Source organism: Papio anubis, chromosome 8 (genome assembly GCF_008728515.1).
Source record: "Papio anubis isolate 15944 chromosome 8, Panubis1.0, whole genome shotgun sequence".
In the NCBI taxonomy this organism is placed as follows: domain Eukaryota; kingdom Metazoa; phylum Chordata; class Mammalia; order Primates; family Cercopithecidae; genus Papio; species Papio anubis.
This window is the reverse complement of record NC_044983.1, coordinates 107741112-107759493: the sequence shown is the minus strand read 5'-3', so window position 1 is coordinate 107759493 and position 18382 is coordinate 107741112. Positions and strand designations below refer to the sequence as shown.

The 18382-nt window shown below is 34.0% G+C and overlaps 1 protein-coding gene across 6 annotated transcripts in view; it reads left to right on the top strand.

The window, feature by feature from the left end:
• Nucleotides 1-18382, top strand: part of CSMD3 (CUB and Sushi multiple domains 3) — a 1287556-nt gene that overhangs the window by 1045531 nt on the left and 223643 nt on the right. For all 6 annotated transcript variants that reach the window (XM_021942876.2, XM_031650139.1, XM_031650136.1 and 3 more), the window contains one exon: nucleotides 100-216. In XM_021942876.2, coding sequence (XP_021798568.2) covers nucleotides 100-216 — 117 coding nt within the window. The remainder of the gene's footprint in view (nucleotides 1-99; nucleotides 217-18382) is intronic.

Here is an 18382-nt window from a genome sequence, read left to right as displayed (position 1 = left end):
AATTCCAGTAGCCATATATTTTTATATGAAGAAGATAACCATGGTATGAATTTTTTTAAACTTTTTTCTAAAAATGATATTTTCACCATTTTTTCCTAGCACCCTGTGGAAGTCGTTCAACAGGTTCAGAAGGCACTGTTCTATCACCAAACTATCCAAAAAATTACAGTGTGGGACATAATTGTGTTTATTCTATAGCAGTTCCAAAGGAGTTTGGTAAGTAAGATTCGACTCATTATGTAGTATTTCATCCAGACATGCTTATTTTTCACTACATGCTATTCAAAATTTTTAAATGAAAATACCTACTATCCATAAAGTATTTTACTTTGCAATTCTTTTTAGATGGTGGTTTTGTAATAATATAATTTTGAGGTCATCTTACTCAATCTGAATTTACAGTCAAGTACACAGGTGAACAACAATACAAAAATGAAAACAGGATTGTTTTTAATTTTTAAAAATGAGTATATCAGTAACCTTGCAAGTGCCTTCATATTGGAATTTTATAAAATGGGAAATTGCCAGAGCATAAAGCCAAGGCTGCTCTGTAAAATATGTATTAAGTCAAATATTGAACTATTACAATAGTAATAAAAGTATTTACAAAACAATCATATCAATTTTATAGTTTATTAACACATTTCCAGAAAGAAGAGCTTTTGGTTTTAAGCATCTAGTTTCAGGGACAGCAATAAATACAAAAAGACAGCAAAGGACATTTCAGCTCATCTTGTCAACCTGACAATCTATTCTGCATCGGCACTAAGAAGACAATGTGTCCTTTGCTGCCTTCACATCTTTCTGATCACACGTCTTAGAAGTCACTTATCTGGCTTCTAAAGGTTTTGGTTCTGAGATCCAGCTGGATCTAACCCAGATTAAGCTCTGTTCATGGATGGATAGGCAAGGGAAATTTAGAGAGCAGTAAAGTTCATAGACTTCTACAATTTGATTTACAGCATTGTGTTACATAGTAAAGGATTTGTTATAGCTATAAGGAATGTCTGGGTCTGGATGACTCAGTATTTCAGCAGAAGGACATGGATTTTATCATTAGAGATGGTTGCATAACATCTTGACTTAACATTTCTGCTGCTGAGATATAAAATAAGCTGATGCTTCCAGTCCAATTTCTTATAACCAGATACCTATATATCCTCCTTTTCATCCTTCTGAAACAAGTCCAAGATCTTCAACTTACTTGAGAGCACTGTCATCAGAAATGAAGTACTAAACTTTTTATTTTAACATTTAAATAGAGTGATGATGCCAGCATTAGCAAAGTGTATGTTTTTGTATTCTACAAAGTATTTTTTTCCCCTAGCGTATCGATCGGTTGAATCAAAGGTGAGCTCTTTGATAGTGAAGAGAATGACAGTTTAGAAAGAAAAATATCATTCCCTTAATTGTGTTTATTTTTTTGCCTTTTGAGTCCTTCCTTTGCTAGAGAGTTTTATGCTCCCCAGATGCAAAAAAAAAATGTTACATGGTTGCTGACAGAATCCTAACAATTATTATTCAGAAAACTTCATGGCTCTCTGAGTCCTCTTTGGAAGCCATTATTTATCCTATTATTCTTGGGATGCCATGTGGCCAAAGGAATGAGAAAGAGGAAAATTAGCCATTTAGTGTCCTGACAAATAGACATGCTGGTCACCTTGGAGATGTATTACTGTAGCCTATGTATGCTCAAAAAGAGAAAGAAAAGTTACTAATTGAAATAAAAGTAAATTAACAGATTCCTAAAGAATGAAATCTATATTTTTGTAGGGTTAATATAAGTTGAATTTAATCCTCTTAATATTAAAAAAAAACTGCTATGTTGAGCCAATAATAGTTGGTTTTTAAAACTATTTTTTAAATGAATCTTCTTGTTTTTTGTGGACAAAACAAAGTGTACTTTGATTTATTAGTAAAAAACTAATTTTATTTTACAAATGTTGCATCATTCTTCATTTTAAGTTACATATATATTTAAGCACCTGTATTCTAATTTCAGCCTTGTCACATGTTAGCTAACTGCCTTTGAACAAGTTACATAATCTCTTTGAGACTGCCTCTTTATTTATAAATTTGGTATCATTTTGTTTGTAGATTAGAGATGTGAGCAGTAAATGAGAGAGATACATACACATGTAAAGTATGTCTAACATACTTCATGCTTAATATCATTGGGTTAACAAATGCCAGCTTTCAAGTCAGATTTCTGGGTTAAGGCTCAACTTAACTTACTTGCTATTTTCATTGAACAAGTCACATTGTCAGCCTGAACCTTACACATCTCTAAAGTAGCAATGGCAAATACACCTTATATGGTTATTTTATAATAATTTGATGTATATGAGTGATTGGCATAATAACATAGTAAGTCATATGCATACACAAGTACACATATACACCTTCTTCTTTATGTTCACATTCATATAAAACATCCCCTGTCCCCTCTTCCACCCCCGAAAAAGGTTAAATTAAATGACCTACATTATTGGATTGAACTAAGGTCTTAAAAATAGCATTTTTAAAATAAAACAACTATTTGTGTTATTTACTTAAAGCATGAAAACAAATATTTTGGGTTTTATATCCCAGTGGCTATTCAATCATCTGATAATCCCTTACAATTTTCTGGGAGTAGGATAGTGGAAGTAAATAAATACTGACTGTTGACTTCTTCCTATTACCTTCCTATTACCTTCCTTTACCTCTTTGATGAGAGATGGTCAAGCAGTAGTTACTGAATCTCTACAAATCAGATTTCTATTTTGCTTCTGCTTCCTCTCATTCTCACTTTGCCATAATTTTTTTTCTGTTGCCACATTGAGCTATATTTATTACTTTTCAGTATTACTTCATCACATATCACTTCCCACATTTTTTTCTTTTACTGTCATTTATCTCAAATTATAATATTTCCTTCGTCTATATCTTTTACATGCAGATGCTCTTAGAACATGACTCTTACATCATTTAGCACAGGGGTTCCTAACCCCTGGGCCATGGACTGGTACTGGTCCTTGGCCTGTTAGGAACTGGCCCGCACAGCAGGAAGTGAGTGGCAAGTGAGCTATCATTACTGCCTGAGCTCCACCTCCTGTCAGATAAGCTGTGGCATTTGATTCCCATAGGAGTGCAAACCCTGTTGTGAACTGTGCATGTGAGGGATCTAGGTTGTGCACTCCTTATCAGAACCTAACTAATGCCTGATAATCTGAAGTAGATCACTGAAACCATCCCATGGAAAGATTGTCTTTCACAAAACCTGTCCCTCATGCCAAAAAGGTTGGGAACCACTGATTTAGCACAATGTCTGTCAAATACACTCAGTGCATTGACTGGATTGCATTTTACATATGGGTTAAGGCTCTAACATCCTTATGTAAAAAGAAAATAACATATAACCAACATTACACATGAAAATAAATTAAATCACCCACGAAAGATCTACATGACTTTACATATGACTATTGTCTCTGAAAACTCTAACAGAACATTTTTAGTCCTTCAAGGTAAGAAGAGATAACAGATTATTTCAGATAATTCCAGATGAGCTACTTGTGTTTCTTACAGGCCATGTGATACCAAATTACTTTTTTTTTTTTTTTGCCTGGTGTAGAATTAAATGCCTGTAAGTTATTTTTGCCATTACTTTTGATGGCAAAAACCACAATTACTTTTACACCAACCTAATAAATATGTGCATATTACTCCGCTTTACTGGTTGATTGAGTAAATACTCTTTGTGAGTCAATTGCCATCTTTTAGTTTTTATAAATAAGACAAATGTCAATTCATAATGTTTTCATGAGCATCACTGAATTTCATTTGAATTCAGGTATTGGGGTCAGATTTTGGCAATATTCATCCTGCAGGATTCTACTTGTTTTATTATTCTTAGAAAAATAACAGTTATGGATCAATTGGATATCATTTATTAATATTTTACTCCCCTCGTTCTACATATAAGACGAATTACATTTGGCTTTTTGGATTTAAAAAATCCTACTTATCTATCAATAAAATATATTTAATTTTTCTTCATTTTTCAATGTTTAATCACCAGTTGCTTTTTCTTGTGGTTTAGTTGCTTAAGACTTTATGAATTATATTTAAGTGTCAGAAACATGGAAGACCAGTTTTATTTTACTTTTCATTTGGTATAGATAACATGCTTTAGAATGTAAGAGAACTGTTAACATTGTCAGAGGGAAATTTTTTTGTTAATATGTATTATACTTATACCTAGAGTATAGGAGTCTAAATAAGATTTCAGGGAGGGAGGAATTAGTAAAATTTGGGAATAAATGTGTGGATTTCTATCTCAACAATCCTGGCTGAGGAGAAACATAAATATATAGGATGACAGTCAAAGTAGAGTGTAAATCGGCAGATAATGTTTGGTTTTGTTTATTTTCTCTTACTCCAGCAGATACTGGGGTTTTTAATTTAAAGCCCAAAGAGAAAGACACAGTAGAGAAGACAAAGCTGAAGATATGAGGTGTATCAATTGGTTAAAAAAAAAAAAAAAAAAAAAAACTTCAGGCAATTGGAGGAGATGAAATTTTAAAAACAGAGGGAAGACCTCCTTATAATTCAGAAGAAATAATTTGCAATTAGCAACATGATATCTGGATTACTTTCACATGAAATATTGAAATAGTCATATGAAATATTGTTGGGATTATCATTCCTTCCTATTCTCCCACCTCCATCTCTCTTCAATCATCCTCTTCTTACTTTCTAGGAATTATGTGTAACAGAGGACATATTCGTGTCCTAAGGCTACTATAACAAAGTACCACAGGCTTAGTGGCTTAATTTTATTCTCTCTCAGTTCAGAGGCTGGATGCCTAAAATCAATGTGTCAGTAATGCCACACTTCCTCTGTCGGCTCTAGAGAAGCATTCTTCATTGCTTCTTCCTAGTTTCTGGTGACTCCCAGCAAGTCTTGAGGTTCCTGGGCTTATAACTGACTTACTCCAATCTCTGACTCCCTCTTTATAAGACCGTTTCTCCTGTCTGTCTGTTTCTGTGTGTCTCTCTGTTTTCTCTTGTTCTTACAATGACACCACTTATTGGATTTAGGGCCCACTCTACTCTAATATGATATCATCTTGATCCTTAACTAATTACATCTGCAAAAACCCTGTTTCTAGGTATGGTGACATTCTGGACATCTTGGTGAACATAAATTTTGGAGAACACTATTCAATCTACTATAAAGGGCAAACTATGTATCTATATCTATACACACACATATATATATAATTTTATGTAGAAAATCTTAATATAAGTTGCTGTATAAAGCGTGCATCAGCTGTGTGGACTGCAAACTGACATTCAGATTTGTTGAAAACATCCTGAGGATATCCAGTATAGTCGATGGTGACTTAATTTTGTGTTTAGCATTCCAGATAGCTCTACCTCCTAGAAGACACACCCTGAAGGCATATTTATTAGTGTATAGAGCTTATTCTTTCCCAAGACTAGTTTTCACACTTGGTATGTTCAAAATGGGCATAAAAACCTTACATCTGCCCCAGTAATCTACCTTCTCACCTATCTTTTATTATTGGCACAGTCTCTTGGTTGTATAAGTTTCAAATTTATGAATCCCTATATCATCCGAATTAGTTGTCAATTTAGTCTACTATGTGCAAATGGTATACAGAGTTACCAAACCCTTTTGCATATTGCTGTAGGAGAGGCTTTTTAAAAAAGTAGCTGCCACTACCTTGAACTTTTTTCCTACTTAAATGTATTTTGTTTGTTTCTTATTCACCACCACTATCTTTCCTATTTCTCATTGAAGTATTTTTCTTCCAGTTAACCTAGAAACATCTTTCCTTAGGATATTACTCACATTATAAGATTATAATTTTTAAAAATATGTAATTTTATTATAGTATTATGTTAAAAACAGTGATAAGTAGCAACGATTTCATCAATTCTTATTATATTCACTAAATGTATTTTATTTTGGGCTGATAGACTTGGGTAATTACATAATGGTTAATAAGTGTGATTTGTTTTTGCAATATCACATCTTTTACATTTCTGCATGAATTATTAACCTGTAAAAGGTAATCTGAGAATTTAAGTCTTCTTGTAATTTAGAAGAAAAAAGTAAAACAATGGATTGAAAATAAGATGCATACATACTATCTCTAAATGTATACATATATGTTTTTCTGTTGGACATCTGAACTTTTAAATACCTACTAATGTAGTTTTGACTTGCATATGAAAAATTAAGTAACTATTCTCATCTTTTATGTTAAAAATAATAGCAGTTCATTTTGTGTATATTTTTCCTTAAAATTCACACATATACTTGACCATTTGCTCTTTGATCTTATGTCTGTGAGGTTTTTTTTAACTATTCAGCAACACAGTCTATGTTGTGGTTACCTCTCTTTATGCTTAATTCAATCATTTATTGCCACTAATTTTCTCCATATTTGCTTAATTCAGTCATTTATTGCCACTAATTTTCTCCATATTTTAGTGAAAGATTATTTTTAGTTTACCTTTGTTTGCTCGTTCAATCAGTAAACCAGTTTATTGGCATTTTATTTTTACCAGTATGACATTTTCTGTAATGAATGAATACTTAAGAAGATCAATAAAGGCTTTTATGTATTTTTTACTTAAAGTATATGACACTTCACTTTTTAACAGTACAATTGCATCAAAACCAACTATTACTCTTTTCTAAATACTGAATTTATCTAACAATGACAAATATTCACAATATATGTGTTTATTCAAAAGTTGTGTTTACTATTTGTCATTACTCTTTAGATTTGGAGCAATTGAAAAGAAAAGGGAACTTTTTTTTTTGAGATGGTGTCTCCCTCTGCCGCCCCATGGTACCATCTCGGCTCACTGCAACCTCCACCTCCTGGGTTCAAGTGATTCTCCTGCCTCAGCCTCCCAAGTGGCTGGGATTACAGGAGCTCGCCACCACATCAGGCTAATTTTTGTATTTTTAGTAGAGATGACGTTTCACCATGTTGGCCAGGCTGATCTCAAACTCCTGACCTCAGTTATCTACCCACCTGGGACTCCCAACATGCTGGGAGTCACCGCGCCCATCCCTGGTTTGGATTTCAAGACTGATATCACATAAGCACAAGGAAGTATGAAAAGCCATGTTACTCACAAAATGAGACTTTCTAGGGAGAGCAAGGCAAACTGCCAGTTTCAAAATGCATGAGACAGCAGAGAAAGGAGATTGACTGTGGAGTTTTATTGTGATTATGGAGTAGCAGTGGGGTGAGAGTTTCTGTGTGCAGGTGAATGCTTGCATGATTTAAACTTACCACTGGTGGTAAAGAGGCAGCACTTACGTGACCTAATCAGCTTGCCCAGATATGAGGCAGAGGGGAAGGGGGAGTGGCAGGGCTTGTAAGTTGTCAATAGTTAAGCATTAAAAATGATTTCACATGTTTTAATATAAGTTGTAATTTATATGTGTATCATATATCATATACGTCATATATATCTGTTGTTATTATATTATCTTTCCATTTTAAGCAAAATTATTTCCTTTCAACTTGCAAGAATCTCACTATAATATGCTCTAGAATGTGATTAGCTGAATTTTCAAAATAACTGTCAAATGATCTATTAGATTCATATGATGGTTATCTATTCACATTCATTGTGTATAAGCGTCAATGTTGATGTTTCATATTTCTGTTGTTGTAAGGCAGTTATAGAAAATAAGTTATGCTTAATAATTCAGAATAAAGCTGAAAACTATGGTGCAGGAACACAAAGCTAGACGTTTTACAACAATTTATTTAAACAGGGGTTATGATGTTTCAACATATTCGTACTTTTCTCATTTATGGTTGCTTTTAGTTTTTGCTTCATTTTACCAATATGATAAGTTCCACAGTTGTCCCGTTAGGCTATTTAATACCAGGTGGCATAAAGCTGCCGAAGATTATTTTGACATGAGGTTCAAAGTCATAAAGTCAATGATGGTAACAATTGTAAACTGATTGAAGAGAAGATTGAGCGGTTACTGTGGAATAGTGGGAAACAAGGTGAACTGGGGAATCCAAAGGTCTGGATTGTAGTCATTTACCTCTAATTGGCCGTGTGACTTTGAGCAAATTACTTAAGCTTTCTGGTCCTCATTTTCTTGATGTATAATATAAAACCTTTTGTCCCCAAGGTATTTCCTCATTTAAAAAATAGGTGAAATCTACTTTTGAATTTGTTAAAGAGTATGCTAGTGGAAGCTAGAGAATTAAAGTATAAGAAAGTTCCACCAGCTTTTCTGAAATTCAAAAATCTGCTTACAGTGCATGGATTCATGTAATTTCATTAAATTCCAAAGATAACTATAAATTTATCCTAAATTCTGAATCTTTTATTTTTCTGCAAAAGTAAGATAAGTTATGTAACAACGGCATGCAACATTCTTCTCTGTTATTTCTTTCTTCTTTTCTCTTTTTTAATGCATCAGAATATCCGTGATGGTCATTTTTAACTTTCTCACTCTTATCATTAAAGTGTAATAAATACGTCCAAGAGAACTTTGCATTTTTCAATTCATTACAAATGCTAGAAAATTGACTTTCTATTTTGTTTCCCTACTGGTATTTAGGCACAAAATGATTCCTTGCATAAGCCTGAATATTCATATAGGGAGTAAACATTTCTTGCAAAGTTTCACTATAAAATTGTGGCTCTTCTCTTTAAGAAGTTGATATGGAAAAATATTTGAAATAATAAAAAGAAAAAGTTATACATATATATAAATATAGATGCATTACTTTTTCTGGAAAACTTTTTATGGAGAAGTCATTATATACAGCCTTTTTTAGTATTTCATTATTCTGTCATGCAGAATCTCATTTGTAATATTTCATACCATGACAGATTAAAGCTAGAAGATAAATGATTTACAAAAGCACACAGTATGCCACAGGCAGAGTCTTTTGTAAACAAGGAATAGTCATCATATTTGACACTATCCACACTGATGTTTTAGGATAGTATAATGATCTCTAATTGTTTAACACTGCAATGCAGTGCTGATTATAATTAAAATACACATGTTTGGTGGTTTTTTTTTTTTTTTTTCTGTTTTGGTGACTCACATGATTTAATTACCTACTTTAGACTTAACAAAGGCTAACATTTGCATTTTGAAATAATATATTTGGAAACTCAATAAATTATATTTCAAATAGGTTAAAAGATTGATAGTGCTTATTTTGTGCTTGGTATACAAACACATGGTGCACATCACACACTAAAAATCTGTGATTCTAGTCTCTGAATTAGAGGGATTTGGATAGTATTCTCTTACAGCTTATATAAACCCTTAACATTTCAACCTACCTGCTTTTGCTGAGAAGCAGAAACTCAAACAGAGATATAACTGGAATATTTTCCAAATTCACTGAAACTATGTTTTATACTAAAATACCAGACTATCAAAGTTTCATCTATTATGCTACTTCTTTTAGCAACATTTTATGTAACAAATGTTTTTCAATCTTCTATAATGTTTATTTTATTATAACAGAGTTTGCCAATTAAAATTCAAATTAAAAGCTTTCAGTCAGTGGTAAATAACATAAATGAGATCAATATCTGGACAGAGATAATATGGGATGGTGTGTGCAGTGGTGCACTAAAATCCATGCCTTCTTGAAGGTAGTTTAATTCTATAACATTTGAAACACAGTATGGACTAAATAAAACTCAGCTGTAGATTGAATTTGACTTTCAATCTAGCATGTTTTCTGTTCTTAGTGTAGGGGTATGGAAACTTTGTGGCCGCTTTCTCTTTTACTTAACCCCTTTGCTTCTCCTTACTATCTCTAAATTTGTAGAAATATGCTATAAATAATTCTAACCTCATTGTGGGTAAAGATCTATATTTTATTGCTTGTAAGTGGCAATTATTCACTAATTTGATCAATTATTTATTTAAACTGTGTGTATACACCCAGCCTTGAGCTAGAATCTGAATGTACAGGTTATGTAAACAATGGTTCCTGCCCTCCAGGAGATCACGGGAAAAGGAATTAGAAAATTAAACAGTTTACTCAGGAAGAATGTGGAAACTGCTATAAACTATGATGTGGGAAACTACAGTTTGTTAGCATGCTATGGGTAAACAGAGAAGGCACACCTAAGGCAGGCTGGTGGCTGATTTCAGAAATGCGGATGACCATGACAGAAACATTTATCTGATGATACGGCACGTGACCTAAGTCTTAGTGAATGTGTAATTGTTAGCTGGAGAAGGACATTCCAGCCAAAAAGAACAACACAAGGAAAGATGTAGAGATACGGCATATGTTTTCTGAAAGGGACTATATATTTTTATCTCTAGTTGAAGAGCAAAGTACTAGTCAGGAACTAGTATGCCTGAAACTGGTAAAGAAGGCAGAGACCAGATTATGAAGTGCCTTGTATGCCATGTTAAATCAATTCAACAAATGCTTATTGCATTCTCACTCTGCTTCAGAGAATTATTTGCTAGACTGAGGCTACCTAGAGCCCAATGAAACAGAAATGCTTATTTGTTCTTGTTAGTATATTGTCTAATTCAGTAGTCAGATAACCCAGGGATAATATTCACCTGGTACTTACTGGTACAACAATTTTCAGTTGTTAGAATTTTGAAACATTTACATGTACTGACAAATAGCCACTTCTCCAATCTCTAAAATTGCTCCATAATTCTCTGGCTGCTGGCCCTTCCCCAGTCTAGCAACACTTCTGACTCGTCTGTACCCATGTCATACTGATTAAATATTTTGAGAGTTACCTTGTGAACATAATTGAATAACTCCCCCCCACACACACACAACACACACACACACACAATTATGAGCACAAATTTGGTTAGTGAGCATGAAGGGTGAAGAAAAAAAACAATGTATAATGAGAAAGAATAACAGGAGGATCAAATTTAGATTAGGGAGATGAGTGAAGTCTGCATTATGCTGAAAATTGGATGAGAAGGAGGTTGAAATGTATCTCGTGTACCATAGTAACTAATTAAGCTATTTGGCAGAGGATTAACAAAGTCTGTTGGACATTTTAGTTAATATTATTTGCGGCAGGGAGAGGGTGGTTGTTCCAGAGGCATGGATGAGAAACAATGAGGGGATTAATTTAGGCAGTGGAGAAGGGAGGAAACATTCATTGTTTGTAGAAGATAGTAGGGATGAGTGAGATTTGTGTATGTGTCTGAGTATGTGTGTATCTCAATATTCTAGTGTAATTCATGATCTCTAATGATGGCAGCAGGCACATGAGTAGAAAGGAGCAAGTGATATTACAAAGGCCATGAGAACCGCTGTCAAATCCCTTCCTGGTGTCTGGACTTAAGATACGAATTCAGTGTCCAATGAGATACGAATTGTTCAGTGTCCAGTCACCAGCTTTGCAGTTTCAGAAATTCAGCGTTGTCAGCTACCTCAGAAAGTATTCACACTTCAGGAGACAGGTTCACATTGTTTTCCAGTCATCAAACCTAAAGGGACTGATTTGTAAATCACAATACCAATTTCCAACTTTTTTGTGAGAGAATATCCGGCAAACTTGGCAGTCTTGCCCTTTTGCCTAGAACCCTTCTTGTTGGTGGAAATAACTACTCCTTGGACAAAAGTGCATAATTATTTTAAAAATCATAGTCACAAGTTTATTGACATTTAAGGATATCAGGAAGTAGCTTGATGTACTAATGAAAGATTTATATCAAACTACTACAGCTGGAAGAAATGTTCTTATCTACACTAGACACATTTCTTTATTTAGAATTCACTGAACGAACTTTACTCAAGATTTTGGGAGGCTAAACTAACACACCTGGGTGAGAGGACAGGGAGAGAAAGTCCAGCAAAATTTGGAAACACAGGATTTAAAAAATTTGAAAGATTTTAGGCTTATTTTCTCTAAGGATGTTAAGTGTCTTTAATATGCCAGTATGGATATTCTCTCTCTCTCTCTCTCTGTGTGTGTGTGTGTGTGTGTGTGCGCGCGCGCGCACGCGCGCGCATGTGTGTGTGTGGATTTGAGTGGGACTCTCTTTACAAAGTTGAAGCTCAGTGAAAATACTGTGCTAATGTGTCATCTCTTTGTGATCAAATGTTGTATTTTTTATTATTGAAAAAATAATAAAAGAGCTCAACAATCTTTTGCACATTAAAACAAATCTCGATATGTATTTAATGAAAATGCAAACAATTGAATTAATCAATGAATTAAATAATCCTTTATCCTGGGTGAGGAGGACTGTTTTTATATTTTTTTCCAGATACTTATTTACCATATTTGTTTACCAAGGTATTAGCTTAATCATTAACCAAATGTTTGCTTAGTTGATCATTCCTCCATTCTTGGAAAAAATGTGGGTAAGCATCAATCTTGACACAATCCTATGCATTTAGACATTCATATGCAGCTGGGAGAAGCTAGTCCAGGAGGTATCTTACAGTTAAGATAAGGAGTATGGAGCCACAAACTCTGGGCTGACACTTTGAGATTAGAAACGAATGAGGAGGCCTAAATGCTTCATTTTAGCCTCGTCCCAGTTCCTCTTCACCTATTCCCTGCTCCCAAATTCCTCATCTTTACTCTGGCCTGACATTCTCTACATTTTAGACATTTAGATAAAACTCTGGATAAGACGGGAAATTACATTTCTTGAACATTTCAATTTGTGATATGAGAATTGTATCATTTCATACAAGAGCTTTAAAAGACATTTCTCCATAGAATTAACTGAAATATCAGTCCGCATGAAATATGGGTCACAGAGCATGCTATAGGATGCTGGTAGCATTATACCTTTTAAGAATTCAGTTTGGACTGTAAATTCTCAATAAAATTCTACAGGCTTACTGTTTCTGACCAATCCAGTTCTCACACTCACCTGTGGATTCTCTTCACTCCATTCCCCATGCAGGGAAATTTCTATTTAGGGTGTTGGTGGTACAAAAGAAATAGGGCAGAGGAAAAACTCCATCTGACTAACCAAGCATATGTCCAATTATTTTCAATATTAATGCCCAGACCTCCCCTTTGAAGTTCGAATTTGACTGTGTCTTCTCTTCTGTTACTTCTAAAATGAAGTAGGTGCACTAGAATTAGAATCCTATTCGAAGAAGGATGCAAAGTCCAAGGTTCTGTGGGTAGAGGGAGAAAACATTAATGAATATCACATAATATTATCTTGTGACATATAAATCAGTTTTGTAAAAGATATTTATATTTGAATTTTAATTTGGCCTATAATTTCTCTGGAACACCTCCATTTTATAAGTCATATTTGACTGATAAGTTAATGTTTGTATTCTTTATCTTTAATAACTCTTTTTGGTTTTTTTTTTTTTTTTTGCATCATGTTTGAGTTTGTAATCATATTTCGTGAGGGTTTGTGTCTAGGCATGTTTGTTCAAACCTAAAACATGTACCCTACAGTAAAAGGACAAAATTCTTATCTATATAATCTAGCGTTCAGTATTAGTTATATACCTTATGTGTAATCTCATGTAAGTTATTTATTCTTTCTGACATCTCATCTTTAAAAAAGAGATAATTATATCTGTCCCACCCTAAACCGTAACATTTTTGTAAGCATCAAACAAGAAATGTAATAGTTATAGCTTTTCAACATTTTGTTTTCTCGTTGGTTAATTTTAAGAAGAATGACATTGGCCGGGCGCGGTGGCTCAAGCCTGTAATCCCAGCACTTTGGGAGGCCGAGACGGGCGGATCACGAGGTCAGGAGATCGAGACCATCCTGGCTAACACGGTGAAACCCCGTCTCTACTAAAAATACAAAAAACTAGCCGGGCGCGGTGGCGGGCGCCTGTAGTCCCAACTACTCGGGAGGCTGAGGCAGGAGAATGGCGTGAACCCGGGAGGCGGAGCTTGCAGTGAGCTGAGATCCGGCCACTGCACTCCAGCCTGGGCAGCAGAGCGAGACTCTGTCTCAAAAAAAAAAAAAAAAAAAAAAAAAAAAAGAAATACAATTTTAAGTATATTTTGTTCTACTAAACAGGTATGTTTTCCATTTATTTTCTTTAGATAATAAGCTTCCCCTCTCTTCAGAAAGCACATTTATGATTTCTTAGTAGTATTTCCTAGAACCATTTATTTCTACTCAGTGCTTATTGCAGTTAATTAATGAAACCTGAGCTCTACAAACTACTGCTACTAAGTTTTGTCTGTCTGGTGATTGACCTTCATACCTATTTGCTAAATTCTAAAACTTACCAATTTATCTCCCTTCATTTTTGCTGATTTCTGCTATAATTTTCTGTGGATTTCTTGTTTGAAAAATGAGGCCCACATTCATAGTTTTTACCTACTTACAAAGCATATTATTAGATATATTCTTTCAATTCTCTACCACTCATTTTTCTTCTATAATATTTCAAACATAATCCTCTCCACATTTTTTTCTGGCTTCCAAATTTTGTTTTACATTTACTTAGGAAATTATATGCTGTCTGGATGCATTTCCAAATAATTCCAGTGTAGAGCTCAGGTGGTTAGAGTATGGGGCTAAGGTGGTTTTTACGAATAAAACTAAACTGTTGATGAATAAAAAAAATAAATTTTCCTGTGTTAATTTTTTAATCGGTTGAAATTTCACCAGCATTTTCAAAAATATGAGACCAAAAATAACTATAAAAATTTATGCCTTCAATTTTTTTTAAACCCCAACTTGCATCATCTACAGTTGATTGAGGAATTGCCATGAGACAGTTTTCCCACTGAGGCAACATGCTGTGTAATCTAAAAGCTGTATGAAGCTGAGCAAATCACTTGATATCTTTGGGTCTCAGTTTCCTCATCTGTAAAATTAGCACATTGAAAAAAAAATGCTAGGAAAATCTTTCACTGTAAATTTTCTGACTTAGGCATTGATTATGCTTTGATCTATTTATTTATTTATTTTTATAATTTCAACTTTATTTTAGATTTGAGACTACATGTGCAGATTTGTTACATGAGTATATTGTTTGACACTGAGGCTTGGGGTACAAATAACACTGTCAGCTAGGTACTGAACGTAATACCCAATACGTAGTTTTTCAGCCTTGGCTTCTCTTCCTCTTTGTTCCCATCCTTCTGTCCATGTTTAACCACTGCTTAGCTCCAATTTATAAATGAGAACATGTGGTATTTGGTTTTCTCCTCCCACATTAGGTTGCTTAGGATAATGGCCTACAGCTGCATCTATGTTGCTTCAAAGGACATGATTTTCTTCTTTTTATGACCATATAGTATTCCCTGATGTGTATGTAATATATTTTCTTTATTTGGTCCACCATTGATGGCCACCTAAGTTATTCCATGTCTTTGCTGTTGTGAATAGTGCTGTGATGAACATGAGTGCATGTGTCTTTTTGGTGGAACAATTTATTTTCTTTTGGGTATATACCCAGTCAGTAATGGGATTCCGGGATTCCTGGGTTGAATGGTAGTTCTGTTTATTGTTTTTTTTTTTTTTTTTTTTTTTTTAATACAGCATCTCACTTTGTCACCCAGGCTGGAGTGCAGTGGTGTAAATACTGATCACTGTAGCCTCGACCTCCTTGGCTCAAGTCATTTTCCCACCTCAGCCTCCTGAGTAGCTGAGACCACAGTCATGGTGTTTTAAAAAATTTTTGTGCAGACACAGTCACTACAAAAAATGTTCAGCTTATTTTTTAGAATTTTTTTTTTTTTTTTTTTTTTTTTTTTTTAGAGACAGGGTCTCATCATGTTGCCCAGGCTGGTCTCAAATTCCTAGCCTCAAGCAATCCTCCTGCCTTGGTCTCCCAAAGTGAAATTACAGTCATGAGCCACTGTACCTGTCCAGGTAGTTTTAAGTTCTTTGGAAAATCTCCAAACTGTTTTCCATAGTGGCTGACCTAATTTACATTCCCACCAACTGTATATAGGTGTTCCGTTTTCTCCACAACCTCATCAACATCTGTTATTTTTTGACTTTTTAATAATAACCATTCTGACTAATGCGAGATGGTATCTCATTGTAGTTTGGATTTGCATTTCCCTGATGACTAGTGGTGCTGAGCATTTTTAAAATATGTTTTTTGGGCACTTGTCTTCTATTGAGAAATGCCTGTTCATGTTATTTGCCCACTTTTTAGTGGAGTTACTGGTTTTTTATTTGTTGTATTATTTAATTTCCTTATAGATTATAAGCATTAGATCTTTGCCAAATGCAGTTTGTGAATATTTTCTCCCATTCTTTAGGTTGTCTGTGTACTCTGTTGATTGTTTGTTTGTTTATTTTCTGTTTTCTGTGTTGAAACTCTTTAGTTTAATTACGTCCTACTTGTCAATTTTTGTTTTTGTTGAAACTGCTTTTGAGGACTTAGTCATAAATTATTTGCCAAGGCCAATGTCCAGAATGGTATTTCCTACATTTTCTTTTAGGATTTTTATAGTTTGAGGTCTTACATTTAAATCTTTAATTCATCTTGAGTGAATTTTTATATATGATCAAAGGCAAGAATCCAATTTTATTCTTGTTCATATGGCTAGCCAGTTATCCCGGCACCATTTATTGATTAGGGAATTATTTTTCCATTGCTTATTTTTGTCAACTTTGCTTGTAAATGTACAGCTTTATTTCTGGGTTTTCTATTCTGCTCCATTGGTCTCTGTGTCTGTTTTTGTAGCAGTACCATGCTCTTTTGGTTACTGTAGCCTTATAGGAGAGTTCGAAGTTGGGTAATGGGTAATGTGATGACTCTGGCTTTGTTGTTTTTTGCTTAGGATTGCTTTGGCTATTCATGCTTATTTTTGATTTCATATGAATTTTAGAATTTTTTTCTAATTCTGTGAAAAATAACATTGGTACTTTTATGGCAGTAGTGTTCAATCTGTAGATTGCTTTTGGCAATATGACTGTTTTAACAATAGTGACCCTTCCAATCTATGAGCATGGAATAGTTTTCCATTTGTTTGTGTCATCTGTGACTAATTTCAGCACTATTTTGTAGTTCTCCTTGTAGAGATCTTTCACCCCCTTAGTTAGATTATTTCTAGGTATTTTATTTGTTTTGTGGCTATTGTAAATGTGATTTCACTCTTGATTTGGCTCTCAGCTTGAACATTATTGGTGTATAGGAATGCTACAGATTTTTGTACATTGATTTTGTATCCAGAGACTTTACTGAAGTCATTTGTCAGGTCTAGGCACATTTTGGCAGAGTCCTTGGTGTTTTGTAGGTATATAATCATATTATTAGCAAAGAGAGATAATTTGACTTATTTTCCTATTTGGATTCCTTTTATTTCTTTCTCTTGCCTGATTGCTCTGACTAAGAATTTCAGAACTAGGTTGGGTAGGAGTGGTGAGAGTGAGCATACTTTTGACCTATGGATTGTATTCTGTTTCTCTCGACTAATCTGGAGGTTAGTAGAGGTTGATTTTTATCCCAGTTCTGCCATTTACTTACTGGTAACTTTGATAAAGTTACTTGCTCGAGATTTTTCATTTGAGGATATAATTGTCCAGCCTCTTGACTTTTTACCAAGAATCAGGAATCTGATGAGATGTAATTTATTTAACGCATTGAGCACAGTACATGCCATTTGCAAAATGTTCAATTATTTTTAACCAGTATTTGCAATAACATCATCTGCTTTAGGTCATTGCTTTTCTCTAAACTGCACTTGATTTGTTTTGTGGTTCTTTTCAGTGTATTTCATAGATCAGAGTTCAGGAAACAGTGCAGAATTCTACAAAATATTTCAGGAAGATTTTTATAATTTGCAGAGAAGGATGAAGTGTAGGTTAGCTGTGTTAGAATGCATAGGCTAGATGTTTGAGTGTTCAAGTCAGTAACTACAGAAAAAATGCATTATTTAAATAAGCAACAGATGAGTAATATAATCAAATAATCCATTGCTATGTGCAAACCCTGAAAACAACGTGTTATAGAGTTAAATTGTCATTGAAAATGTCTTTAAAAGTCAATAAAATATTGTCTACTCACCAGTAGGTAGGCACTTCTACATCTTTGAAAAGAAAGTTACATCTCTTAGATTAAATAGTCATTTCCCTGTTTTTAAAAGAAACTAAAGAAACTTAATCGCAGAACTTTACTAGCACCTGGTTTCATTTTTGTCTACTCTAGTTTTTAATCAACATGTACACATTTTCAGAAATAATGTAAACTAGAAATAAAAAGATAGTATTGTTTTTACATCAATTCTTTTATTATTCAATTGGGGATCCTCATATTTTCAGGACAGTGTATGCTGGTGTGATGTGCATGTTTTAAATGTGTCCCCAACAAAAACATAGTATAAACAAGAATCCAGTACTGAAGAATAAAATATACTTCAAAAACTCCAAAGATAGGTTTGTTTT